The sequence below is a fragment of the Myiozetetes cayanensis genome, unplaced genomic scaffold (assembly GCF_022539395.1).
Source record: "Myiozetetes cayanensis isolate MyiCay16 unplaced genomic scaffold, myiCay2020 scf2-11, whole genome shotgun sequence".
NCBI classification, from domain to species: domain Eukaryota; kingdom Metazoa; phylum Chordata; class Aves; order Passeriformes; family Tyrannidae; genus Myiozetetes; species Myiozetetes cayanensis.
The window spans coordinates 112,841,691-112,869,359 of record NW_026087411.1 but is presented as its reverse complement, the minus strand read 5'-3'; the positions used below and the strand labels follow the sequence as shown (position 1 = coordinate 112,869,359).

Below are 27,669 nucleotides of genomic sequence, written 5' to 3'. Positions count from 1 at the left end.
GCCCAGTTTCTCAGACACCTAAAATTAAGTGTGAACCTCTGCAGCTGAACCCAGTTCTTAATGTGAGCGAAGTGAAATCTGATCTGTGGAGCTGGTTGTATACGAGTTTAAGAAATTGAGACTGAAAAAAATGAAAACAATATAAACGATTTGATTTTGAACATTGATTATTTCAACATGTCTGCAAACATCTTCACAAACCCGGCGTGACACTACACACATACTTTTTCACCATACAGTTTAAGGCATTTTGTTTTCACCCTCTCTGTTTTCTTGTCCCTGCAAATTATTGATCAAATGGACTGTTTCCCTAGAGGTTTCCACGTGAATGCAGATGAGGTATGGTCAGTCTTCTCCTGGCATTAGCTGGGCATTTATTCAGAGATGTTGCCCCAGGGGAAGGAAACGAACAAACAAAAAAGAAACAATCTGGTAAAAATCCCATTTCTAACTGAAGTTTGCAGCTCTATCGTGGTTTGTAAAGTCCAACCTCTCCAAGAAATGCTTAAGCCTCTTCCAGCTGTTTGCTGCAGCACAAATGGCCAAACTTTTTTTTTTTGTTTTTGGGTGTTAAAGGGAAAATTAGTTTCGATTTTGCTGGTTGTCTGCAAGGGCGAGGCACTGAACAACTGCAAATCCCGGCAGCTTCCAGACAGGGCCTCGTGCAAAGCTGTCTGGGGGGATCCCAGATGGTTGTAAAGTGCTTAGATGCCATCACTGGCGGAGTAAAGGACATCCCAAGGGATTGAACCTAGATCTAAGTTGTTCAATATCACATTCAGCCACTTCTCAGACACCCGACGGGGGGTGAATTAACTCAGCTTCGTTATCTACCCCTACAGGGAGGAGCACAGTGCAAACAGAGAGGGAAGAGGACATCTACTGGAATGACCTTCCTGGGTGTTGAGGTTTTCCAGTGAAGCAAGGAATGAGCTCAACCTTTGCTAAAGGGATAATAGGGAAAACAGGGAACGTGGTTTTGGTTTTTTTTTTAATCTCAGACCCTTTTTGTGGGTAAGGAGAAGGCAGGGCGGGCTAAGGTAGGGGAGGGAGGAAAATGAATGTCCATCTCTGTGGGCTCTGACCAGACTTTGGCAACGAATCCCGATTTTGCCGTGTTTCCTTGGATCGGCAAATCTTCCCAGGAAAATGCTGTGCAACGGACAAAAGGCATCCCGAAGTCACTCAGAGATGGTGCCCAGCAGAGCCACAGGTCACTCAAGCAGCAAACAGCACGGCTTAAAGAGTGGGAACAAGAAGGTGTCACAAACAAAACCGCCTTCCCTTTCCCCAAACCACTTATCTATTGAGACCACAAAATATTAATGTGTTTACCAGCCCTCCAGAAATGAGGGCAGGTAACTGCAACTTTATAGAATTCAAGATCAAGTTTAACTCACATTTAACTCAGAAGAAAAGCCCGTTATGATGACTCAACTCACTGGAGATACTGGAATATGTAATGAAAATGTACTTTAAAAAAAAAAAAAAGAAAAGAAAAGAAGAAAGAAAGAAAAAAACCCCAGTTGTTAATAAGCAGTTCTAGAAGTCCAAGTCATCCTGGTCGATATGATCAGAGTCTTCTTTCTTTTTAGAATCCTGAACTCCATCAGTATTTTCAGCCTCCTTTGGATCTGCCCCTTCAGCATCTGCTGGGTCCTCATCTCCCGCGGGTTCAGTGCCTGAAGAATCTTTGTCCTCATCTTCTTCCTCTTCCTCACTCTCAGGATACATCTGGGAGGGTTTGGAGCTCTCATTGCTTTGATTCTCTCCACTGGGGGGGTCACTCCCAGGGTTGTTGTCATCTTTGCCTTCCTCTTCCTCTTCTCCTTCATCTCCACCTTCAGACCCCTTCTGGGATTGCTGTGAGAAGTTTCCTACAGAAGAATAATAAGAAAGGGCAGTGGATGTTTTCAGACTCTTTTTGATGTTTTTCTTGCCTTTGGCCCTTGAGACTTTCTGAGAAACCTTTTTGTTGCTTTTGCCCTCGTGATTTTCATGTGCCTTGTCAGGGTTGTCATCGGCGGGTTCCTCCTCATTCTCGTTGTGGTTCTCACCTCCTTCACTGTTTTCCTCCTCAGCCTCACCTTCTGACTCCAGTTTTGCATCTTCTACTGCCTCAGCTTCTTCCTGCTCAGCTTCTTCATTTCCTTCTGCATCATCTTCTCCAGGATTGTTGTCAGTTCCAGAGTCCTTGGCATCCCCTCTGCCTTCAGATGTCTCTGCCTCATCATCCTCTGGCTCCTCTGTTTCTTCAGCTTCATTTTCAGCTTCATCATCAGCTTCCTGCTCTTCACTTTGAGTTTCTTCTTCTTGTTCTTCCTGTTCCTCATTCTCTTCCTCCTCCTCTTCCTTTGTTTCTTCCTCCTCTTTTTCTCCCTCTTCTTCTTCTTCTTTTGCTTCTTCTTCCTCCTCCTCCTCTTTTGGGTTTTCTTCCTCTTCCTGCTTCTCTTGTTTAGCTTCCTCCTCTTCTTCCTCTGCTTCCTCCTCCTCCTTTGTTCCTTCTTCCTCTTCCTCCTTCTCTTCCTCCTCCTCCTCTTCTTTTGTTTCTTCTTCCTCCTCTTTTTCCTCTTCCTCTTCTTTTGATTCTTCCTCTTCCTCCTTCCCTTCCTCCTCCTCTTTGGCTTCTCCTTCTTCTTCCTCCTTCACTTCTTCTTCCTCCTCTTCAGTTTCTTCCTCCTCCTCCTCTTCCTCCTCCTCCTCTTTGGCTTCTTCTTCTTCCTCCTCCTTCACTTCTTCTTCCTCCTCTTTAGTTTCTTCCTCCTCCTCCTTCTCCTTCCCTTCCTCCTCCTCTTTATTTTCTTCCTCTTCTTCCTTCCCTTCCTCATCCTCTTTTCCTTCTTCCTCTTTCCCTTCCTCCTCCTCCTCTTTTGTTTCTTCTTCTCCTTCCTTTCCTTCTTCCTCCTCCCCCTCTTTGGCTTCTTCCTCTTCCTCCTTCCCTTCCTCCTCCTCTTTGGCTTCTTCCTCTTCCTCTTTTGCTTCCTCCTCCTCCTCCTCTTTTGCTTCTTCCTCCTCCTCTTTTGCATCTTCCTCTTCCTCCTCCTCTTCCTTTGCTTCTTCCTCCTCCTCCTTCACTTCTTCTTCTTCCTCCTTTGCTTCTTCCTCTTCTTTGGCTTCCTCTTCTTTTGCTTCCTCCTCCTCCTCTTTGGCTTCTTCCTCTTCTTCCTTGCTTTCCTCTTCATCTTTTGCTTCTTCTTCCTCCTCCTCTTCTGCACCTTCCTCTTCCTCCTTAATTTCCTCCTCCTCTTTTGTTTCTTCCTCTTCCTCCTTCTCTTCTTCCTCTTTTGGTTCTTCGTCTTCCTCCTTCCCTTCCTCCTCCCCATCTTTTGCCTCTTCCTCTTCCTCTATTGCTTCTTCCTCTTCCTCTTTTGTTTCTTCCTCCTCCTCTTTTGCATCTTCCTCTTCCTCCTTCCCTTCCTCCTCCTCCTCCTTCACTTCTTCTTCCTCCTCTTTGGCTTCTTCCTCCTCCTCCTTCACCTCTTCCTCCTCCTCTTTTGCTTCTTCCTCCTCCACTTTTTCTTCCTCCTCTTTTTCTTCTTCCTCTTCCTCCTTCACTTCCTCCTCCTCTTTTGCTTCTTCCTCCTCCTCCACTTCTTCTTCTTCCTCTTTTGCTTCTTCCTCCTCCTCTTTTGCTTCCTCCTCCTCCTTCACTTCTTCCTCCTCCTCTTCCTTTGCTTCTTCCTCCTCCTCTTTTGCTTCTTCCTCCTCTTTTGTTTCTCCCTCTTCCTCCTTCACTCCCTCTTCCTCCTCCTCATCTTCCTCCTTATTTATTTCCTCTTCCTCTTCCTTTTCCTCTGCTTCTTCCTCTTTTACTTCCTCATCTTCTTTCATTTCTCCCTCCTCCTCATCTTCTATTTCCTCCTCCTCTTCAGCCTTAACAATTTCTTCTTCCCCTTTCTCTCCCTCCTCCTCCTCCTTTGCTTTCTCTTCCCCCTCTCCTTCAGCTTCGTCTTCTTTGGTTTCTTCATTTTCCCCCTCATCCTCCCCCTCACCTTTTTGACTCTCTGCTATTTCAGGTTCTTCTCCACCTCCATTTAATTCATTTACTTCTACCTCCTTTACTTCATTGTCCTCCACTTCTCCTTCAGCTGCCTGGGGTTCACCTTTGATGTCCTGGGCTGTTTCTGCAACAACAACGTCCTCCTTATCATCTTTCTTCAGCCTCAGGATTTGCTGCAAATCAAATGCTTTCATGACTGGGGCATTGGTGGCCACCACGGGGAGTCTTTGGGGCTTGGAGGCCAGTTTTTTCCTCACACAGGAGTCACATGGACAATATTCCTCCTCGCTTGATTGTTTACTAACACTGTCATCAAAAGCTGCACTAAGTGCCAAGTCTTGATCTACATCGAAGGATAATTCTGTTGTCTCCTCCAGCCTGGTCTGGTTGCCGTTCTTGCCACCAAAGAGTGACTTGTTGTGCATATTTTGCAATCTCCACCTCCTCTGCTCTGTCTGGAATTTTGACTGGGGTGTGGGTGGCTCATCCGGAGGTCTTGGCACCCTCGTCCCAGCTCTGCTTCTGATCTTCCTCAACTCCCTCTCTATGCTTTTTTGTATCCTTTTACTCACCTCCTCCTTCAGCTCCAGTATCATTTCATCCATCTGCCGGTTGTTCTGCAGGTTCCACCTGATTTTTACCTCATTCATGGCATTGACATAGTGAGCCATGAACTCCTTCTCGATTTTTTTGAGCAGTCTCAAGACCCAGACTGGGTCTGGATCCACTGAGTTTTGCTGGGCAAGGGATGTCCCCACACTGGTGGATGCACTGACTTTGGGCTCTGCGACACTTGGTGACTCTTTTTCACGATGTTCTTCCAAACCAGCTTTAATCTCCATCTCACCATCAGCACCGTTGACATTTGTATCATCGATGGTGGCTTCAGGATTTTCTTGTGGGAGTTCATCATTCACAGCTGCAGCCTCTTCTTGTTCTCCAGTTTGGGCTAATTTGCTGCTTTCTTCGTTTTCATTTTCTCCCCCTTCCTCCTGACCGTGTTCAGAGATGTGGCACTGATCCTCCTCCTTCTCTTCTTCCTCCTGAATTAGAGATTCTTCAGTAGCAGAGTGTGCTTTTTCCTCTCTATGTGATTCTGAGCAGGCTGTCGAGGGGCGGGATGGCTGCCCTTCCTCTTTACTTTGCTCCTCAGCCTCAGTCACTTCAGTTCCATTCTCTGTATTTTCCTCTTCAGCTGATTTGAATTCCACAGTTTTCTGGGCCACTAAAGTGGCACCAGCTGCACATTCTTCTCCTGAGCCACCAGAACCACTGCAGACATCAACCCCGGAGGAGGACATGCGAGTGAAGGCATGATCCATGGATTTGGGACCTTTAAACCCAAGGTCTGGCTTTGCCTGCTCGCTGGCCCCTTGAGCAGAGCTTGGACCGCTCCTCTCAGCTGTGCATCCCAACCACAGGGCTTGAAAAATATTCAGCAGCTCCGTATACCTTGACTTACTCAAAGCTTTTGAGGTGTCTGATGGGTCTTCTGACTCTTCATCAAGGAGCTGGAGACTGGCAAGACAAGTAATCAAAACGTTGGCGGAGTTGCTGAGTTTTCTCCCCATGGTGGGGGACACTTCGGGCAAACTGTTCGATCGGTCAAATTTGGTCTCGTGTTTCGAACTGAGCAAGGCCTTCATGATCTGGACAGAAGTCTGGACAGAGCTGGGCAGGTCCCTCTTGTTATTTTGGCTGGAGTTAACTGACTGGTTGCTTTCTGCCTGCTCAGCTTTGGCAGTCTCGGACGCCACCTCACAGACTTCTTCCTGGTTCACACATTCTTCAACCTCTTCCTTAACAGCTATATCTCCTGCTGTCTCTTCTTCCACTTCAACCTTTGCTTCCTTTTCAGCCTCCTCCTCCTCCTTTTCCTCAACTTTTTCCTCCTCTGGGACTTCCTCGACCTGTGTGCAGTGTGATACCTCAGTAGCTGTCTCTGTACCTTCCTCTTCCACATCGTCCTCCATTTCATATTTCACAAGCAGCGTTTCTGAAGGGATTTTTCTGAGCCACTCTTGCACAACTTCTTCTGGAGATGCGTTTGGCAGAGCAGATGGCATCAAATCACTCCCTTCCTCCTGCACACCTGTGTCCTCTGACGCTTCCTCCGCTTTTTTGCTCTGAGAATCATCGGTCTCTTTATTATTCTTATCGTTTGTCTCGGGCGCTGCTGACTTAGACCCGTAGGACGTCTCTTTGGAGGAATCTACAATTTCCTTCTGCTCTTTCCCCGTGCTCAGCAGCGACCTGGTGCCTAAGCTGCTAACAGAGGAGTTCTTCAGCACGGCTGGACGCACGTTTTTCCTCTTTGGCTTCCCTTTGGGTGGGGCGGGGCAGTGCAGGCTGCGCACGGACATCGTCTCAGACAGCGACGCCCGGCTGGAGTTCGACATCCTCACGTGAAGATTGTTGTTTTTTGTCCGCCTTGACTTCGAAGATTGAGACATGTTGGACTGTGAGCACCTCTCGTCCATCTCCTGGGATATCTGAGCCAACAAGAATTTTTCTTTTGCTTCTGATTTTGAAGAGACTCTTGAGGAGACACTTGTGGACTTTCCATTCCTAATCTCACTCTCAACTGCGTGGTCAGCTTTGGAACATACACTCCCACTCATACTTCCCTGCTTGGAAGAAGAGGGCTCTGAACTAACCTTGGCATGACCCTCTCCAGCTTTTCCACTAGAACTTGATAATTTTGAGCAGACGGATGATGGTTTACTACTTTCTTCTCTATGGCTTCTCTTCTTTGAGCCTTTTGATGATTCACTGTAGTGACTGGTGTTACTTTTAGAGCTTTTCTCCTCAACAGGACCTGCAGTTGCTTCTGCTGCACTAGTAGATGAAACATTTGACTGAAGAGATCCTGCCCTCTGAGACATGGCATTTCCAACAGATTTTTTCTTGGTTTCACATGAGCTTTTGGAGTAACTGGATGCTTTGCTGCACGATCTCGCATCATCTGCATGCAGGGAATTCTTCTTTTTATTCGGAGAGGATCCAAATGAAGACACAGACACTTCAGACTGTGCATCCAAATGAACATGGCTGCGTTTGCTCTTTTTGGATCCCCTGGAAGAGCAAGAGATGCTGCATGGAACGTTCTCATTGCTACCACTTCTCTTGCTGTTCCTGTCAGTAGCTCTGGAGGAGTGGCTTCCCTGTGTGGAGCATCGTTCCCCTTCACAACTCTCACCCCTAATTGATTGGCTGGGCTTTGTTTTTGCTGACACTGAGCTGACTTCTTGAACTTCACTTTCCTCTTGCCCTGTTTCTGCCTCTTCAGCCTCTTTCTTAGGGCAGGACTCACCGGACAAGGAGGAGACCACTGGATTTTCATCAGAGTGGTCATCCTGCTCGCTCTTTGCTTTTTGGGTGGTACAGTTGCTGGACTTGCTGTGCACACTGTTGGCAGGCGTGGAGCTCCGAGAGTTCTCTCCTGGATTTGCCTTCTGAAGGCTTGAGGAGGAGGACATGCTCTTACTCACGGTGCTGTTTTCCTCACAGATGTTATTCTTGCTCCGTTTGGACTGCAGGGATGACTTGGACATGGCACTCCCAACTCTGCTGCTGTCAGCCTCTTCCACGTCATCCTTTAAGCCCTTCACAGGGGAACCTTCAAAACAGTTTTCCTCTTCTTTTTGTGAAATGGTTTTGCTGATCTCCTGGTCTTCTTCGGGGGCGTCTTGAGTATCCAGGTTGTTTTCACAGCTGGAATGTGACATTAAACCCAGGGATGAAGGTCTCTGGCTATTCCCTGTGCTTGCCGGAGTGTCTCCTTGCTGATCTTCTCCAATGGAAGCACCTGTAGATAAATCACTTCGGCACCTGCACTTTCTGACGGATCGATACGCCACCCTGTTCTCTACAGTCTCTGAGTAGGATGAGGACTCTCTCACAATGTGCTCAGAGAATTCCTCACTGGACGTGGTGGGGAGGCTGTCCATGGAAGTCATTTTCTTGTGGATGACTCTCCTCCGGGAGGACGTGCTGGAGCACGACGACCGCGTGCGCCAGGTGGTCTGTACGCTGGGCTCTTCCCTCGGGGATGTGTGCATGGGGTTCTTCCAGATGTCATAGTCCTGGTGCTTCTTCCCACAGCTGTGACAGTGAGCCTCGTCACACTCGGATTCCTCAAGTTTTGACATGTAGGAATCGATCTCACAGGGATACAACGAGTCATCCGCCTCCGAGCTGACTTCTGGGTTCATCTTCTGCAGGGGGTCCACTCCACTGTCCTCCTCCACTCCTGACTCCTCACAAGGCAGCCGGTTCAGCAGGTTGGACTTCTTGATCTGGGTGGACCACTGCAAGGTCTCATCGTTCAGCAGGCGGAAGCGGACCTTCATCTCCACGGACAAGCTCCCGTCCTTGTTCACGTGCACCCGCTTCTCTATGTCATCGTTGACCAGGGACTGGACCAGCTCCCCGGCTTTGGGGTGGGAGCAGCCATTGGAGAAGGGTGCTCCGTTATCCGGCGAGGCAGCGAGACCGTTGGGATACGATTTTTCCGACGACAAAGAAAATCTCATGGACCTGTTGCTCGATGATGACCGCGGGTGGATAACGCTTTTTTTGGCTTTCAGTCCGAAGTTCACTGGAGGGAAGGAAAGAGAGATGGAGAGAAATGTTAACTCAGATAAAGGTGACACAAAATACCTGAGTCAAACCCTCAGACTAGAGAATACTGATGTTATTCCATTAAAGCCAAGCCTGTGTCAATTTATGTGATTTGAAAATTTGTCTTTGACTAAGTGATGGCCATAAATCACAGAGTCCCAGAATAATTAGGGTTGGAAGGGACCCCTGGGGATTGTCTAATCTAACCTCCTTGTTAAACGTTAATTCTGAATTAATCACATGTATTAAAATCGTCAATACATTAACTTACTTTTTAAAATCTAAATTAAAACAGAAACATTTTGTGTTATTAAATGCATGCCAGGAAGTCAAGTAAATAAATAAATATAGAAATATATAAATACACACACATACAGAGCAATTTAGTCTCAGAGTTTTGGTATTTTATCACATTGCAAATACTCCTTTATTTAACTGTTCAAGTTTTCATCCTTCTTATTCAGCCAGGGAAAAATATATGGAGAAGTGACTCTCTTCCTTAATTGCTGGTCAAGTGTCACACATTCCCAGGTCCCCCAGGGAAGTGGTGACAGCACCAAACCTGTCTGAATTCAAGGTGTGTTTGGACAATGCTCTCAGGCACGTGGTGGATTTTTGGGGTGTCCTGTGCAGGGCCAGGAGTTGGACTCAATGGTGCTGATGGGTCCCTTCCAACTCTATGATTCTCTGATTTCTTGTGCAACACTCAGTCCCTGCAGGGATGTGCCACTATCAATAATCATAATGTTTATTAAAACATTAAGAACAAATAGAAAAGGAGTTGTAATCTGGTGATAAATAGGGGTATTTGCAGAAGGAATCAGTGATAGAAAGGGAATTTAGGAATCTGAAGCCTCTCTATGGCCCAGTGCAGTGACGTGCATAGATTTATTGAGGTCCTGGACCCTTCATTTCAAAAAGAATATGTTGCTATCAGGCTGCCTTGAAAGGCATTCATCCATCTTGTTTCTAATCTGTGCTTGTCCAAAATTTACTTGTATATATATCTGGACAATCACGTGTCTCCATGGGCATGTGGATGCACAGCTGGATGGAGGCATTTTGGGAAGGGAGTGTTGAACAGGAGCACATCAGCCAAGACCAATAACACGTGAAATAGCTTTCTGTAATCATCTTTATGCATGTGAACTGATATATTTGTTCAGTCTCTTGATGGACAAAAGGTCCAGTTTATTCCCATGTTTCCCCCTCAATTTTTTATGTCTCAGGCAGTGAGTGTGGAATGTCTCTGTCCATAAATTTCTACAGCTAGTGGCCAACACATGAGGGAATCTTTCCCAACTCCTGGTATTGACAAGGGAGAGGAAACAGGCCCACCTGCAGAGCACATTGAATTTCATTCCACCACAAATCCCCAGTACACATGAGATTATTGCCCTTTGGAAGTGGGAAGTTTCCTTTCACAGGCTACAGAGGGTGGTTGGTTTAATTACCTGTGACCTTAGATAACTCACGGGGAAGAATAAAATAAGAAATATAATCCTGAATAATCCATAACATACTCCTTCCTGAAAAAAAACATTCCCTAAAAATATGTTTTGTTCCCAAAAGGGCAGCTGTGACCTGCAGGAGAAACTGAGCCTCCTGATGGCAGAACCAGGGCATCCTCTGCTCCTGGTGCAGGGAAGTCCATGAGTGCAGGCGTGACACCCCAGACAGACAAGGGGATCGAGGATCCGTGGGAAATCTCAAGGGTTTGGGGAGACAGACACAGGAAAGGAGGGAGTTCTGGAAGGAAAAGGAGACCCAGAGATATGAAAGAGGAAGGGAAGTCAGCCAGACACGGGGAGCATGTAAGAGAAAGACTGGGGAGGGGGGCGTAGGGAGGAAATCCTAGAAGGAAACCAGAGAAAAAGAAGGGGAGGATGGAAAGGCCTGGGAGGGAAGGAGGGAGAAGGAAGTGCACTTTCCACATGAAATCTGCACGTTGGGGCAGCGCAATGGGTGCCTGCAATGCCCACATTGTGGGACGCAGGCCTGGAGACACCCAGGGGCTTTGCTTACTTTCGTTGTTCTCGATGCCGCTGTTGCCGGTGGAGCGGGGAGGCAGGTTGGGCAGCTTCTCCACCGAGTGTTTCCTCAGGTTCTCCATGGACACAGGTTTAAAGGGCTCCCGGCCCACGCACACCAGCACGTTGGGGCAGTGGAGCAGGGCCTGCATGCTGTCAATCTGGGGAGAGAAGAGCAAAGGGGATCACCAGGAGCTGATGGAGAAGAGCTGGACTCTTCCAGGCCCAGAATCAGCTGGCTGTTGGTTGGCACCTAAATAAAGGAGCATTTGGGCAACGCTCTCGGGTGTGACTTTTGGGGTTGTCCTGCCCAAGAGCTGGACTCAATGATCCTTGGGGGTCCCTTCCAACTCAGGATATTCTGTGATTCTGTGAAAATAAATGTGGTTCTGGAGAACTTAAGGGTCTTCCAGAGCCTGCTGGCAGGCTCTGTTGGAATATTCTTCCATTGAAAGAGAAGCTCTGCTACATTTTAATCAGACTTCCTAAGACAGGGAAGGGGTGGGAGAGATTGCCTAAGGGAGAAGAAATCTCATTTATTAAGAGGTTTCCCATATTCTGGGAAAGATTTAGGCATAATCAATGTGGTAGTGAGGGAAAGAGTGGAACTGGAGGCATTTCAGTTTTGCTTACAGAGAATTATGATCTTTAAATTCCTGTAATTCCTGTATGGGACAGCAATTATTACCTGGCAAATGCTACATTTCATTTTGGCCCTTAGTTCTCTTCCATTTTTTGCTCAGGAAGAGGAACAAGAACTGTGACTAATATTACCCCTAATATTACCTCAAATACTGCCTGAATTATAACCCCATTTATTGCCTCAGTGCTGGACAATGAGGGACGTTGTCACTCAGTGAGGGAAGTGCCTGTGAAGGAATCTTTGTTCCTCCCTAAGAACCCAGATTTACACTCTTCACCCTCACCACATGACCCATTTCTGGATTACACACCAAGTCCTACAGGAGTCACTTTTCATGGAATCATATAACGATAGAAAAGTTTGGGTTGGAAGGGACCTTTTAAATGTCATCTAATCCAACCCCCTGCAATGAGCAGGGACATCTTCAACTAGAGCAGGTTGTTCAGAGTCCCATCCAACCCATTCAAATACAACACTTACTTCTCTAAAGGTATAATAGGCATCAATCCTGTGATGAGCACTGGTCTGAAGTTCCATCAGGGGAGGTTTAAGTTGGATATCAGGAGAAAGTTCTTGCCCCAGAGGGTGGTTGGGCACTGAACAGGCTCCCCAGGGCAGTGGGCACAGCCCCAAGGCTGCCAGAGCTCTAGGAGCATTTGGATGATACTCTGAGACACAGGGTGTGACTCTTGGGGATGGTCCTGTGCAGGTCTAAGGGTTGGACTCAATGATCCTTGTGAGTCCTTTTCAACTCAGCCCATTCTGTGATTCCATCTGGCTCCTGCAACTTCATATTTGAAAGAGTGAAGTTCAGCTCTCAGATAAAACACTCAGTGCTTTTAAAAGTAGGAGAAGGATCTCTTTCTGTCTGAGAGGACTTCAGAGGGGCCAGCATCTGGCAGCTTTGTGCTGCCAGGGGTCTCCATAATCCAGCTGGGACATCCCCTCCTCCTCAATCTGTTTCATCAGGAGAACATCTCTAGAGCACGTGGGAACCCCCCAACAAGAGGTGACCACACCAAGCCAGTGCTGGTGGTTGGCACAGCACTATCTTGCCCCCAAGATGCCCCCTGACGTCACTGTGTCAGTTAATCATCATCCCTTTGATGAGCAGCTGGGAATGGAAGATAAGGAACCTCTGAGGAGCAGCGATGATGGGCCTGCCATTGTCACCTGTGCCTGGAATAACAGCACATGAAGGACAGAACTTGGCCTCTAAATCTTGCTACAGCCAAGGAATGAGGAGCCAGACCCACTGGAGAGCCCAGGGCCTTGGTTTGTGAAATTCTTCTGGGGTTCTCCAGGATGAGTTGGTACCACCAGGGCTGTGGGGGGTACTGAGAGATAATTGCTGGATCTGGTGCAAATAAGAGGAGGGTAAATGTGTGTGGGGTAAAACAACGAGATAGAGATAAATCAAATCACATTCTAGATGCAGTTAATCACTTCTGCTCATTTTTCTTACAATAAGCCATAAGGCATCCACTTTTAGTGGGAATACACTGAAATCCCATTGTTTTCCCTTCATTCTTTATTTACTGTTTGCACTTTAACAACACTTGTGACTAAGACACATCGAGTTTGTTTCTATAAAACCCACAGTAAGAGAAGCTCTGCTCACTAAAACTTGCATTAAACACACTGTGCAAAGCAACAAAACTGCTGAGTCCTTGTGATCAGTAACATAAAACTTCAAAATAACCCCAAGATCTCAGTCTGTCTCTCTACTGCTTGTTATTGGTCAATAAATCCACTTCTGGTCCATCTATTCCTAAAGAAAACATCTTTCTATATTCCTAAAGAAAACATATTTCTAGCTCACTTTAAAAGCCTATAATTTAATAAATCAAATATTTTGAGTAGGGTTTTGCCACCTGTGTATTTATTTTCCTTCTTTACTTTCCTGTTCTTTTTTTTCTTTTCATTTTTATTCCTTTGGTGAGGTCTTTCACCCTGACCCCATAGAATTAGGGGGGGGAAGAAAAAAAAAAAAAAAAAAAGAGGGCAAAAAAGAAGAAAGAGAAAAAGGAAAAAGAAGGAGAGGAAAAAAGAAAAATAGACATGAAATCTTTTCTGTTTCTGATGTAAAACAACCTGTCTTGAAATCCCCACTAAGTTTAGATTTGTAAAGATCATTTTTTTAAGTCCAAGCTATTTTTTGCTCAGGATATTTCCTCCCATGGATCTGTGTAGATACTTCAATCACACTCATCACCACTGTGTTGTGTGTGCAGAAAATAGATGGTGGCAATGACAGAGCCTCAGGAATCAATGGAGCTGAGCCAGCTGAGTTATTGAATTTATATATATTTTTATATATAGAGATTATATTTTATTTTAATTTTTTTTGCACAAGCCAAATCCTTTTCTATGGACAGAACTTGTGTTAAGTCACTTCAAATAGTCTGTCAGGGAGTATTTCTGCCATCACCAGCTCTTTTGCAGTTTTTATTCCTATAACATATCTTTCCTTCCTAATATCTTGCCAACCCTGATCTCTTTGAATTAATAGATTGCAGAAATTCATCTTTGGGGTGCTTCATTGTTAAAAGCATTTTGGCAGTGTGGATACAGATGGGCATTTTCTAAGGGTTAAATAAATCATATTTCTCCCACTGATTTGGTTTAATGCTACGTCCTCTCTCTCAGGGCAGTGCTGGGGTAATAGTTCATCTCAGTTTGCTCAGAATGGTTTTCCCTCAGTCATGAGGACATGTCCCTGCCTGGGATATACAGTTGACATCTTCAGGCCACTCAACATGACATCTTTTACTGGTGCTAAATTATCTCCAGGCAGAGTGTGCCCTCTTAGGTGTTTAGCAACTTGCAGCTCACTCAGTGTGTCCCAGGGTGAGGCCAATGTGTTGCTTCTCAGATTTCTTTCTTTTTTAAAGAATATATAAATATTATTTATAGTCTGAAGGGAGCAGATCCTAGACCTGCAGCCATGCCAGTGTCCACTGCTGCTCCTGAAGGCGGTGAGTGAAATACTGACACCATTTCAACCAGTGGTAGAATCTCCCCTGGCTTTTCTGGGGTCTGCATCGCACTGCTTATTACTAGGAGAGAACTGGGAGCTTTCTTTTCATCATCATCATCATCATCATCATGGTCTGAGTTGGAAGGAATCTGAAATCTCATCTCATTCCAACCACCTGCCATGGGCAGGGACATGTTCTTCTATCCCAGGTTGCTCCAAGCCCTGTCCAACCTGGCCTTGGACACTTGCAGGGATGGGGCAGCCACAGCTTCTCTGGGCAACCTGTGCCAGGACCTCACCACCATCATAGCCAACAATTCCTTCCCAATATCCCATCTCTCCCTGCCCTCTGGCAGTGGAAAACCATTCCCTGTGTCCTGTCCCTCCATCCCTTGTCCCAAGTCCCTCTCCAGCTCTCCTGGAGGTGCTTTAGGCACTGGAAGGGCTCTCAGGTCTCTCTGAAGCCTTCTCTTCTCCAGGTGAACACCCACAGCTCTCTCAGCCTCCTTTGCTTTTGCTGTTGAGCAAGAGAAGTGTCCCTGCTCTTCCTCTTGGACATAACAAACACAAGACAAAGAGTTCTTTTGACTTGTGAAACTTGTATTTTCCATGCAATTTCTGCCATTGATTTTCATGCTGGGAGAAGAAACTGCACATTAGACATAAACTTGCTGAGAGATAAGACTGCAAGATTTGAAAAAAAAACCAACAAACCAAAAAAAACCCAACAAACCAGTGAAAAGCAGACATAGAAGCTGTTCACATGTCAGAAATATCAGAGCTCTGGAGAAAGCAGGTGAAAAATTAGATTGGATTAAAATATGAGAACATAATCTGAGACATCAGTGGTAAGAGAGATTAACTCCAGCCAACATGTCCACTCAATAGGTACCAGGAAGCCCCATTTGAGCTGAATATTGAACATCCCAGACATTACTCAAAGCTCCACTGGGAAGGCCACCCTGTGTGGGGTGAAAATAAAAGAACATCCTCTCTTCTGCCATATGTTGGGGTTTTTTCAGTCTGGCTGCTGTCCATTCAGGATGGGTTGTCTCCAGGAACATCACTGTGCAGAACCTGCCACAAATGGGCTGTGATCTCAGCAAGGACCTCCAGGTGCTACTGCAGCACAATTAATAATACAATGTCATCAATACCTCAACAGAAACAGGGCAAAAATAGCATGTCTGAAACAAGGAAGCTGTTAGACATGGAGAACATGCCATCCTCTGGCTCTTCCCAGAGAAAAAAGAACCATTGTAAGCCTTGCTCACCCCAGAAGGTGAATGTGGATACCAATTTCTGATGAAGACAAAATGAAGAAGACACCTTTTTCTTTCCCTCTGCTGGCTGCCAGCCAGCCAGAGACATTTGGGACTTAGACAGAATGTGGAAAATGCAAGACACTGTTCAGAGGACAAGTCCATAAGGTGATCCACCTTCCAAAGGGGTGGAGGGATTCATGGGAGAAACAGGAAAAGCTTGTAACAGAGCAGAAGAACAGGCTAATGGGCTGAGTCCATTCCCTATCCTGCTGACTCACTGCCTCCTTTCCTCGAGCTCTTTCAGCTGTTCCCTTTTGTCTTCCACACAGATTTACAGCTCCTTGGAGTGTGAACCACCCTGCTGTTTTGTGGTTGTGCCACATCCAATCCGGGGCCAGCCAGGTCTCTGAACTGACATATCCTGGTTTAACGCCACGAAATTCCGTATTTCATTCATGCAAAGAACCCACTCGCCCTTCCCTTCCCCAAACTTTGCACTGGAGGAATTAAAGAGTTGGCTCTTTCTGGGGAGTGGCTTGTTAAAGCTCTGCTAATCTGCTGGTCAGGAGGTGAATCATGGGGTGTTGCCCCTCCGTGCCCACATACAAATTAGCAAAGTAGCGGAAGGAAAGACAGACACATGGCTTGTCCTCCCTTTCTCTCACTTCAGCATGGCCAGAAGGCTCTCCCCCGAGGTCAGATTGAATTTACAGCAAGGAACTATTGCATGGAAATGGATCTAATCCTCTTCAAAGTGTAGCACCCAAATTATTAGTCCAGACGTGAGTGCACAGCACCCCGTCCATCTCCCAAATCAAAACTCACATGGTCTCTTACTCATCAAATCAAAGGCAAGGTCCCCAAATCCACATAAATTCATGGCATTGTGGAATGCTTTGGGTCGGAAGGGACCTTAAGGCTCATCTTGTTCTACTTCCAACCAAGGACAGGGACACCTTCCACTATCCCAGGTTGCTCCAAGCCCCTTCCTGGTCTTGAGCATTTCCAGGGATGGGGCAGCCACAACTCTTCTGGGCAAACTGTGCCAGGGCCTCACCACCCTCACAAGGAAGAATTTCTTCCTAACACTTCATTTAAACCAACTCTTTTTTGGTTTAAAATCATTCCCCCTTGTCCTGTAACTCCATGCCCTGTCAAAAGCCTCTCTCCATCTTTCTTCCCCCTTCAGGTACTGGAAGGCCACAATTAGGTCACCCCAAAACCTTCTCTTCTCCACAGAAAGATGTGGGAAGCAGGGCAGATGCCAGTGTCCCGTAACAGGTGTTCAACTAAACACAAATAACCTTTGTTTGATGCTTATTTCGTGGGAATATGGGCGAGTCCAATGCTCTGGATGCTGAAATGCAGCAATATAAGATGATTATAAGACTCCTAAAAATATCAGCACCTCCTAGAACTTTTCAGGCATGACCTGTCTACTTTCAGCTTTGACCACTGTGGAAAGTTGCATGAAAAAGAATAATTTTGGAAGATCACAAAGCACTCAAACAGCCAAGTAAAATAAGTGAAAGAGGGAACAATAATACCCTGCACTGATTTATTTAACCATAGTTCAAGATCCTGGTTATCTATTGCACTTCTGGCAGCTTTTCCTGGAGTTATCACAGATGCTTTTTCCGTGTGTGCAACAATTTTCATGTGTAGAAAAAAATAACCATTCTGAGTTTTCCCCTGGAAATAATCTGGATCGACAAGTCTTGCAGCAGTCCAAGAGAAATACTGCAATCAGAAATCCAGTGGTTGTTGGAAACCATTTGGGCAACAGCAGAAGACAAACACCTCAGGGGAAAAAAAAGGAAAGAAGGGGAAAAGCTGATGGCCTTTTCCCCCCCCCCCCCCCCCCCCCCGTGAGCTCAAAGTGAGGTCTAACCCTGTTCTACCTGAGAAAGAACAAATTGCTGTTAGAGGTGCAAAGTCCAACAAAGAAGAGAGGGAGGCATTTCTTAGAAAGCTTTTTGCTGCAGATGTTTTCAACCTTCCGACACGTTGCAATTCCTCCCTGAAATCAGAGCCCACCACCTGCTCCTCTGGCATCGGGTTCGTTAAACCTGGTCCGTCCAACATCAGCACTTGAAAATCATGAGTCAGAGTGACATCCACCCCACCCCAAGCTCCTGCCCTGATCCTCTCCGAGGGCAGGATTAGCTCAAAAATTGACAAGTCTTGAAAAATGCCAAGCATTTGGTTCTTGTGATGAGCCTTGAGGTGACTGAGTCAGCGGGAAGGATACGAGTCGAGAGTTCAAGCTTGTCCCCATGACCAGAAGGTCTCAAAACTTACTCTTTTTATATAAAGAATATCTACAGCGTGGATTAAAAGGTGTTTCAGCTGGAAACTGAGGGGGGAAAGAGGGAAGGACAGCATGGATGTGCTGCAAGTAGCTGTAGGAGCTGGGACTGAGTATATAAACCCTGTTAGGTCAAGCTCACAGATCCACAGGGCCTTGATCGGTGGTCTTACCACCCTGGATCCTTCTTAGCATAAACATTCCTATCTTGTGCTTTGTCGAGCACTCTGGATACAATTTGTGGCCTCCAGAAGCTCTGGGCATAAAGAGAAACACATTTAGCTGGAAAACTTGGCTTAACTGAATAGTTTTCTTGTTACTGAGTCCAAGTTTGGCTCTCAATGTGCAAAGCCCACAGTGCAAAGTGTGAAAGATGGGAAGGTTTTTACTTCTACTTGGCAGAAACAGCTCCCTGGATGTTAAGCGGATTTATTTCAGGAAGGATGCAAGTTGAAAGAGAATCATAGAAGAATAGAACCACAAAATAGAAGAATCCCAGAATCTTTAAGTCTGGAAAATACCCTTTACATCACCAAGTCCCAACCACCAACCCAGTACCACCACCATGTTTGCCACTAAACCGTGTCCTCAAGTGCAGAACCACCCATTTTTTGAACATTTCCAGGGATGGTGACTCCAACATGCTCCGAGCAGCCTCTTCCAATGCTTGACAACCCTTTCAGTGAACAGGATTTTTTTCTTAATGCCCACCCTAAACCCTCTCTGGCACAACTTGAGGCTGTTTCCTCTTGTCCTGTCACTTGTTGCATGTTGTTGTGGCACCCACCTCACTACAACCTCCTCTCAGGTGGTTGTAGAGAGCACTAAGGTCTCCCCTCAGACCTTGCTAAGAGTTGCACCAGAATTCTTTGAATTCCCTGTTCAAGGCCCAAAAGGAAGAAGAAAGTTGATGCAAATGCAAATGCAAAACATCATCTCTTTTCTTCTCCCATTACTGGTAAAAATTCCAAAATCTGCATTTGGAAAACCAGATTTCCCCACCAAAAAAACCCCAAAAACCAGTCCAGTCTTCCCTGCAAAAATTCTTTGCAGAAACAGTGATTTCTACTTAGAAGACTTACAGAGAATTCACAGTTTTTCCAGGAGAGGGTGGAATTCTGCAATTTTTTGGTGCTCTGGGTAAATGAATAAATAGACACATCATGTTGACAAATATTCCTGCTTACACTCAATAATATGATTGGAAATGTCTCTGCCCTGGATTAAATTCAAAAGAATTAGAAAGTAATTACACTTTGCTACATTTTGTTCTTTCAATAGTAATCTCCTCAGGGGAAGGGAATCATTTGCATTTGGCAGTGTTAGATAAGGAAGGATTAGATTTGGTGTGTGTTAGATAAGAAAACGGGCAGCACACACGGGGTCCATTTAACTCTGCCTTGTCAGGCACCGGGCCAGATGATTTCAGGGCATCTCAGAGGTTCACCAAAACACACCTGGGATGTGAGTCTTCCCATGGATCAGGTTCATGGAAAGTTTTGCTGAGGTTTACAGATCACTGGTGTGAATCTCGCCAGAGTCACTGCGGGTTTGGCAGGGAATCAGAGCACGCCGAACCTGAAACCTGCCCGTTTGTTTTTAGCCCGTGAGTCACGAGCGCCGTGGGTGGAAAAGCGGCTCAGCTCACTTGGTAACAACAGTTTGCACCCCTACAAGGGATTGGAACCAGTTTCCATCCCTCATACCTGAGCATGGCACAAAAGCAAGTGTCACAGTGAATGTGTCAGCGTGGAACCAGAAAATTAACTATCCCACGGAGGCAAATCGTCACCTCTCCTCTCTCATTGTTTATATACAGGCACCACACTTGAAACCCGCTTATCTGCCTCCCTGTATCCCCTTTTCCTCTTACAGTTCCATCAGGGGCTTGATGACACCTGTCATTAAGACAGATGAGCTTGGTAGAGAGCCCAAACACGGAGTGGCCCAGAGGATGCCTGCGGGCAGCGTACAGATGTCCCAGGAATGGCTCTGTGGATGTGTAAATCTGAGCCAGGAAATATGTCAGACAAGCCTGTTTCCTGGCCTTGCACCCTGAGGTCGCTGTAAATGCAGTCATTAGTACCAGGGACTATTTAGCAGTAATGGTTAGGTCTATACCTTTACTAATAGCAGCTAAAAATAAAAGTTCTGCCTTTACTGCTGAATTAAATCAATTCTGGATCCAGGGCACTGGAACAGGGCTGCCTGTGCCACTCTTCTTAGAGTGGTCTTTAGTGCATTCAAAGCCTGGACCAACTGGCACTTTCCCAAGAAATTCCTGGGCAGATCTGGGAGTCAACACATGCCAGGGAGCTTTTCTAAGAAGCAGATTGAACGTGACCACCCAGCATCACAGGCTGTGGGAATTAGCCCCTATTTTGGATGCTGCGTGGTGGGATTATCTATAGATAGTTCTGTCTGGTGTCAGGGCCAGAGCATGTGCCCTGAATCTCTTCTGGCAACTAGAATAGCTTTGGCCCATGGTGCTGCTTTGGGCTGAAGAAGATCTTTATCCCTTGAGTTTCTGGAAACTGGGAAGATACACCAGGGAAAGAATCACTTCATGTGTCTTCTGTCTTTCTCCAAAACTGCTCCAGCTGGCAAGCCCAAAAATGGCTTGATTTGACCCAGAATGGTCAATCTTGCCACAGCATCATCTCGAGCCAAACTCCACACAAACACAGAAGAAAACTGAGGGTTCTCACCCCAAGGAGTTGCTAATAACTAATCTTTTACAGTGCCCAGTTAGTGGGGCCTGAGGAAGCATTCCTTAACTCCCGATTGCTCCCCTGATTAACCCACATGGGAATTCTCTGATCCCTCAAAGGAATTTGGTGGCATACACAGCCCGTTCTGCAATGTTCTCACTTGTAGAGTCTGAGGCAAAAGAGAGTCTTTCTGGTCATCCCCTCTGTCCTTCCTCACAACAGACAGGATCAGATTCACTCATTAAATATAACAACTTATGGTCAGCCTCGAGTGAGCCTAAACAAAAACACATCCAAGCCTTGGCCTGACTCCAACAAACACAAAACCAGCCCCATCCCCTGGAAAACTCTTCTGGAGGCTGACAAACCCTGGCTGAGCTGCTCATGGTAATTGCCACCACAGACTATGTGGACTATTTGCCATAACACAGTGGGGTTTCAAACGCCACACGAGAAGAAGCGTTGGGTTTTAAGGAAGGAATTGTTTTTGGTTTTGTTTTAGTTTAGGACAGTTGGTAAAAGGAAGGCCTGGTGATTCACAAGGGCAGAAATCAGGACATCTGTGACTGGACACACAGTCATGTTGCTGGGTTCCTGTGAATTAAATGAAGTCTTAATGAGTGTCCAGCTGGTGGACCCTGGATAATTGCCATTTGTAAGGGAAATCCCCTGTTGATGTCTCATAATCCTACACGTCATTCCTTACAGTCTGTGAGGATTTCTGGCCTTTCCATGATTTCTTTGCCCCTAGGGACATTCCTGCCTCTCCAGAGGCAGAGGTGGGATCTGCCCATAGGTGTGTTCCTGTGGTTTGGACCATGGAGAAAGAAAACCCACTAAGTTGTATGAGAACTTCTCAGAATAGAGATGAAAGTCCATCTAGGGGGAGAAGATAAGCTCCAAATTTTACTTTACCTGTTGTGTTTTGGTTTTGTGGGGGTTTTTTTGTTTTGTTTTGTTTTTGTTTGTTTGGAGTTTTTTGTTTTGTTTTGGTTTGGGTTTTTTTGGTGTGGTTTTTTGCATTTTTTTTTTTGTGTTTTTTTTTTGTTTTTGTTTTTGTTTTTTTTAATTTAAGCATCTGCATACCTAGTTCTTTTTAAAATGTCCCCAGTAAAAATTAAGAAAGCTGCAATTTCCAACAGCCTCATCAGCCAATTTATCTTCAGATGCAGAATCACAAGTCTTGTGTTTGCTAATATTTAAATATCTGTAGTGCTTTAAAGCAAGGGTGTGAAAACTCGGGCCTGGGTTAATTTATGTGAAAAGACAAGGTCTGTCTTCCAATCTTTTACAATGAGTAAATAGGAGCTGATGGATAAAATGTCCCCCCCATCCTAAATGCCTCATAAGCTGATCAGATTTAGATGAATTAATGAATTAGGTCCAGGCCTTTGCATCTTTTAGTGGGAAAACGTGCATAAAGTTTCACTGACAAGTTAATTATATGTCATTTTAACCTTAATAACAAATCTCCCTATTTGGGCAGTTAATCCAGTTATTTCCAGTTAATCACCTGGAAAACAGCAGCAAGTGGCTTGACCTGGAAAAAAAATTTTGATTTACACTTGCTTTTCTTGCTGAAACTTTGACTGACTTTTGCTGATTTTCTTGCTGAAACTTTGACTGATAACTGAAAAACCAAATTAAATTTTTCTCCTGTCCCATCCTCACCAAATGACTACTTTGATTTAGAATCTGACAAGAAAAATCGTGGCTAGTTTGGGAAAATGAGCTATTTGCCCTGCTTTTCTGGTAGGAAGTCTGCTTGATTCTTAGGGTTAAAAATACTGTTTTCACCTCACTCAAAGCCTCAGGAGTTAAAATGAAAATGCAAATATGTAAATATCAATAGAGCCACTCTGGATTTATACTGACATGGGAATTGAGGCTTTTAGATCACTGTTTCTACTGAACTGGTTTTTCTTGGGAAGTTCAAAAATACAGTTTTGAATACTTGTGACAGGTAAAAATAGGCAGAAAAACGGGAGGAAGAAAGTACAAAATGACAGCAAAATAAAGTGTGATCACAAAGCAAGAAGCTCTGCTGGCCTCTGATGGCTCTTGATCTCTCCTCTCTGGTCACCAGTGATAAGATGATTCGAGCTTTTATTCAATTAAACTTAGAGGTTTACTGGGAAAATCTGTGGACTAGATAGACTGCAAAAGGAAGAAATCCCTTTTATCTGCTTTTTTAAATCGATAAGGCATGAAAGGAACAGGAAACAACAAGTCTATTCCGTGGGTGTCCAAATTTATACCCTCATAAAGACTTGTAATTCTGAAGTGCCCTGGATTTACTCAAGGAAATGGTAAAGATATTAAAATTGTATTAAAGATATTAAAAAGATATTAAAGCAGAGACCCTGGGACAGATTTGACTCATTTTAGATTTGAGTTTAGATCTGGAATTATTGCAGTAAGAGAAAACAAAAGGGAATTGAGGAGGACACACTCTGAAGTCTATGAATAGCTCTTCCATTGATGGAATAGATTGAGTCACCTGCAGGACAGGAGATTTTTCCTTCTTTTTTTTTATTTTTTTGTTTGTGTGTTTGGTTTTCAAGAGATCAAGGAAAAACTGGCAGCAAAAGAGACACTGTGAACAAGCTATTAAATACTGTGAATTATGTTATTCTAGGCCAGACAAAGTCTGGGAATGGGTTTTACTCTTATTCTACTAAGCTATCAAAATATGGGAATAAATGTCAAAAGTTCTTGTTCCCCTCAATCCTAATTACATAGACATGTGTTAAAAGAAGTTTATAACATTATTTGAATTATTGTTGAAAGAGAATAATACCAGAAACAAGGAAATACCCAAGAAATATGAAGCACTCAGATACCTTTCAACAGTCATGGCACCCAAGCCTAAAGTAACAGGGTGTCCTAATAAGAATGGACATTAAATGATGAGAAATGAAGAGTTAAAAAGCTGGAGGTAAATGATTGAAATTAAGAATGGCCAAAAAAAAATCACTGTGAAAGGTTTTCCAGGAAATATAATAATAATCACATATTTCCTGGCTATATATAGAATATGATAACATGGCCCAGATTGGACCCATAGTTATTTATCACTGAGATATAAAAGGAATAAAAGGAGTGAAAATAAAATTATTAAGGTACAGAAGATCAACCACTTATTGACAAGACAGTCATGAAAATTTTCATATTAAAAAAAGATTATATAATATAATATAGTGTTAGAACTTTAGACAGAATGACCATCAGCAGAGCTGAAAATGTAGGATATTTGAGTGTCATTAGATGAAAAGATGAAGGTTGAATAATATTGAAGATGTTCTGTTTATAGACTGTGTATTTAATACATATCCCACTTAAAATACCAGTGTTTATAGTGATTAGAAGGACAATTGTGGGGAATTATTTTAAGAGTCACAAGGAGAACATTGACTGCACTAAGAAGTAGAAAAAAACCTTTTCTTTAGAGAAATAAGTGAAAATTCTCAAAAATAGTAGAAATGGAGGCAAAGTTACAACCACTACACAAGATTATTCACGTCCATGTGGACTGAACAGTCCAAGTCTTGAAAAATGGAGAAATCAGTGACAAATTAAAATATTTATCCATAGATTATAAGGTATCTTAATAGCAGTGTTTGGTTTGGTTGGGTTTTTGAGCTTGGCTGCTCAAACATGGTCTGGGCTCATCCAAACCACCTACAGTGAGCGGTCCCAGGCCCTAAATCTAAAATATGGACCAAATCAGTGAAGGTGTTAAGAATTTAGCAGAATGGAGAGAGAAGAATGAAATCCTACTGTAACACTTTTAATTTAGTGTTATAGTTGTGGTACACAGCAAACCTCACCTTGCAAATAATGTGATGGAAGCTGGGAAAAAAAAGAACCTTGGTGATTCTGGAGGCCTGTAGACACCTGTTTTGGCCAGCTCTGAGCTCAGTGGACTGTCAGCTTAGTCTGAACAGCTCTGTGAGAGCTCAGCCTCACTTACAGAAGCATTTGGGCACTGATGTGTCATTTCAGGTGGTTGAACATGAAGTGAATCCAGCTCCAGATACCCACAATAATTTGGACACTTACTTGGAAAGTTGCTATCTAAAGTGCCTGTTTCTTTCTTTTCCTGTCACAGAATCCTTTAGGTTGGAAAAGACCTCCAAGATCCTGGAGTCCAACCTGTGCCCCATCCCCACCTTGTCACCCAGCCCAGAGCATTGAGTGCCACGGCCAGTCTTTCCTTGGACACCTCCAGGGATGGGGACTCCACCACCTCCCTGGGCAGCCCCTTCCAATGCCTGACCACCCTTTCCAGGAAGAAATTCCTCCTGATGTCCAACCTGAACCTCCCCTGCTGCAGTTTGAGGCTTCTTGTCCTGTCCCTTGTTCCCTGGGAGCAGAGCCTGACCCCCACCTGGCTCCCCCCTCCTGTCAGGGAGTTTTGAGAGTGAGAAGGTCCACCCCGATCCTCTTTTCCCCCAGACTAAACAACTCCAGCTACTTCAACCACTCCTCACATGAATTACTCTCTAGACCCTGCTGGAACAGTCTAGGGCACAGAATTCACTTTGTCTACCATCCAGTTATCAAAAATGGATCATTTTTATCTCTGATTAGGAGAAAAACATGCTCTGAACACACTTAGGAAAGATGAATCCTACAGTAGGTTTCTCAGCTTGCTCATCTTGCACTCAGACTAGTCCCATAACCAAGACATAAAATTTAAGATTAAGTATCAATTTTGTTTATCTCAATCCATGTCCACATCCCAGGTTATCCACAGCTGAGTTCCTTCCTTTGCTCCTGTGTCTCTTCTCACAGATCCTGAGCACTGGAACGGGTTCTCCAGGGCAGTTCTCACAGCCCCAAGCCTGTCTGAGTTCAAGAAGCATTTGGACAACGCTCTCAGACGTGTGGTGGGATTCTCAGGGTGTCCTGTGCAGGACTGGGAGTTGGACTCAGTTATCCTGAGGGTCCCTTCCAGCTCAGCGTATTTTATGACTCTATAACTCTCAGATTCTCAGCAATATTTCAGCTTCACTTGTCTGGCACATGTGGAGCAGCATCATCCTTTCCTTGAGGTTTCATCTCATCAAACTTAGGCTGATAGTCTTTCAGCCTTTAGATATGTAGAATTGGGAAAGCTATGGCACTAGGATATTTGGGAAGGACATTTTCCTTGGATCCTCCAGCTGAGAATAGGAAACTCCTTCCAGAGTGGGGAGCATAGCAGTGATATGGCACGTTGCCTCCACCAGGAAGGAGGAATTAAACCACATTATCCCCTCCCTCTCTCCTTCCTACTGCACGTTCCTGTCCCTGTGCCAGGTCAAAGTGATTTGGACTAAAAACATTCCTCCATTTTTTTCGCCCTCCTGGATAGTGGATCATTTGAACCCGAGTCATTTCAGTCACCTGGCTCAGAAAGTGACACCACAAATGGTTGTACTGTTCCTCTGAGGAGCTGGCACACAGCCCTGGAAGGGTGGGAGAAGTGGCAAGGAGCAGGATAACTGCTCCACTCAGTTGCATTGCCAGGGACAAGCCCAGATAACATGTGAGACCTCTTCAGAAATAGGGAAGTAAAGGTTAGTCTACGTTACAAAGAGATGGAGAAGTCAGGAGAATGCCAGGTTGGCCAGGAAATTCCTTTGGGACCAGAAGAACAAAGGAGTTGTCATGCCCTGACTTCATTATAAGAGTCCACTCCAGTTGGCACATTCACCAAATCATCACAAATGTGTCTCCTGATCCCACTCATACCCTAATTAATTATGCATTTTTTAGTTGTCTTATCATGATGTTGAAGATCCCACACCATGAGCAGGACCCTGTGAGGGTTCTGTGAGGAACACTGTAACACAGGGCCATCTGATTCTGCTGAATTCCCAGTGGTTGGGTATGGAAAAGTTAAGCCTTTTTTGGGGACATGCCTCCTAGGAAAGCATGGAAAATTCCACTAATAGAACTTTATTAATAGTTTTATACCCAGCTGCAAAACACGGAGCATCTGAACCTCCCTTTGACCCAAAACAACATTTTGTATGAAGATTTTGAGTGGCTGAACAGGATTCTTCTACATCAGATTTCTGTGTAATTAAGGGGAAATAATTAATGAGACAAAGCCCGAAGGATAAACTCTAAAGGATTTGTATCCCAGGGAATGCAAAAGCTGATGTGGTAACACCTGTTTGAACAACTGACCAGCACCAGGAATCAGAGATACCTACCTTCTTCCCATCAATGGTGTAGAGTTTCTTCACTGGGAACTGCAGGATCTCCGTAATCTCATCCAGGAGGGTTTTGAAACTCCGGGCGTTCCTGCGGTTCAGGATAATGGAGCGCCGAAACCCACTTTCCCCGTTCTTAACCAGAGTGATTTTCTTGGGTATTCTGGGGCCATGGTGAGTGAAAGGTGTGGAATAATCTTCCAGCTTGCTCTCCTGAGCCGCTCTTCTCACGGTAGTGGAGGGGCGAGCGTGTCGTGGAGGGGCTGGCCTGTGTCCCCCCGGAGTGATGCCGATCGGCTTCACGTATTTCTTGTCGGAGCACAGGTAGCACCCTCCGTCCTCCAGCTGGTCCAGCTCGCTGATGCAGTGTATTCCTCGTGGGGTGGTGATGGTGCGCACCCCAAACGGCAGAGGGACCCGATGGGAGAGGTCATCCATGAGAGCATTGAAGCTCTTGAAGCTCCGCTGGTTGATGGCCATCTTGACTCCTGCAAACTGAGGGTCTCCGCTCTTGAAGAAGGTTATTTTTTTGGCTGGAGGTACCTGGGTGAGAGCACTCCCCCGAGCCACGGAGGGAAGGGGTGGCTCATAGTTGTAGGAGCTGGCGGTTGACAGGAGGTCAGCAGGCACCTGAGACATCTCTCTTGCTTAAAGGTAACTGCAAAGAGAAGAAAGAACAGAGTAGGGTTTGTTTGAGACAGCAAATCACAGAATGTGCGGAGTTGGAAGGGACCCACAAGGATCATCAAGTCCCACCCTCAGTCCTGCACGGGACCCATCCCCAAGAGTCACACCATGTACCTGAGAGCATCATCCAAACACTTCTTGAGCTCTGGTAGCCTTGGGGCTGTGCCCACTGCCCTGGAGAGCCTGTTCAGTGCCCAACCACCCTCTAGGGGAAGA

General features: G+C 45.2%; 1 protein-coding gene across 1 annotated transcript; it reads right to left on the bottom strand.

The window, feature by feature from the left end:
- Positions 1-1,542: 1,542 nt before the first annotated feature.
- RP1L1 (RP1 like 1) lies at positions 1,543-27,405 on the bottom strand. Its single transcript, XM_050315740.1, has 10 exons — positions 26,767-27,405; positions 10,649-10,814; positions 9,213-9,218; positions 7,314-8,600; positions 5,929-6,521; positions 3,922-5,772; positions 3,556-3,654; positions 3,076-3,303; positions 2,461-2,760; positions 1,543-2,352 (listed from the first exon to the last, which is right to left on the bottom strand). Exons 1-10 carry the CDS (start codon positions 27,403-27,405, stop codon positions 1,543-1,545), a joined length of 5,979 nt encoding a protein of 1,992 aa, XP_050171697.1.
- Between the last annotated feature and the right edge of the window lie 264 nt (positions 27,406-27,669).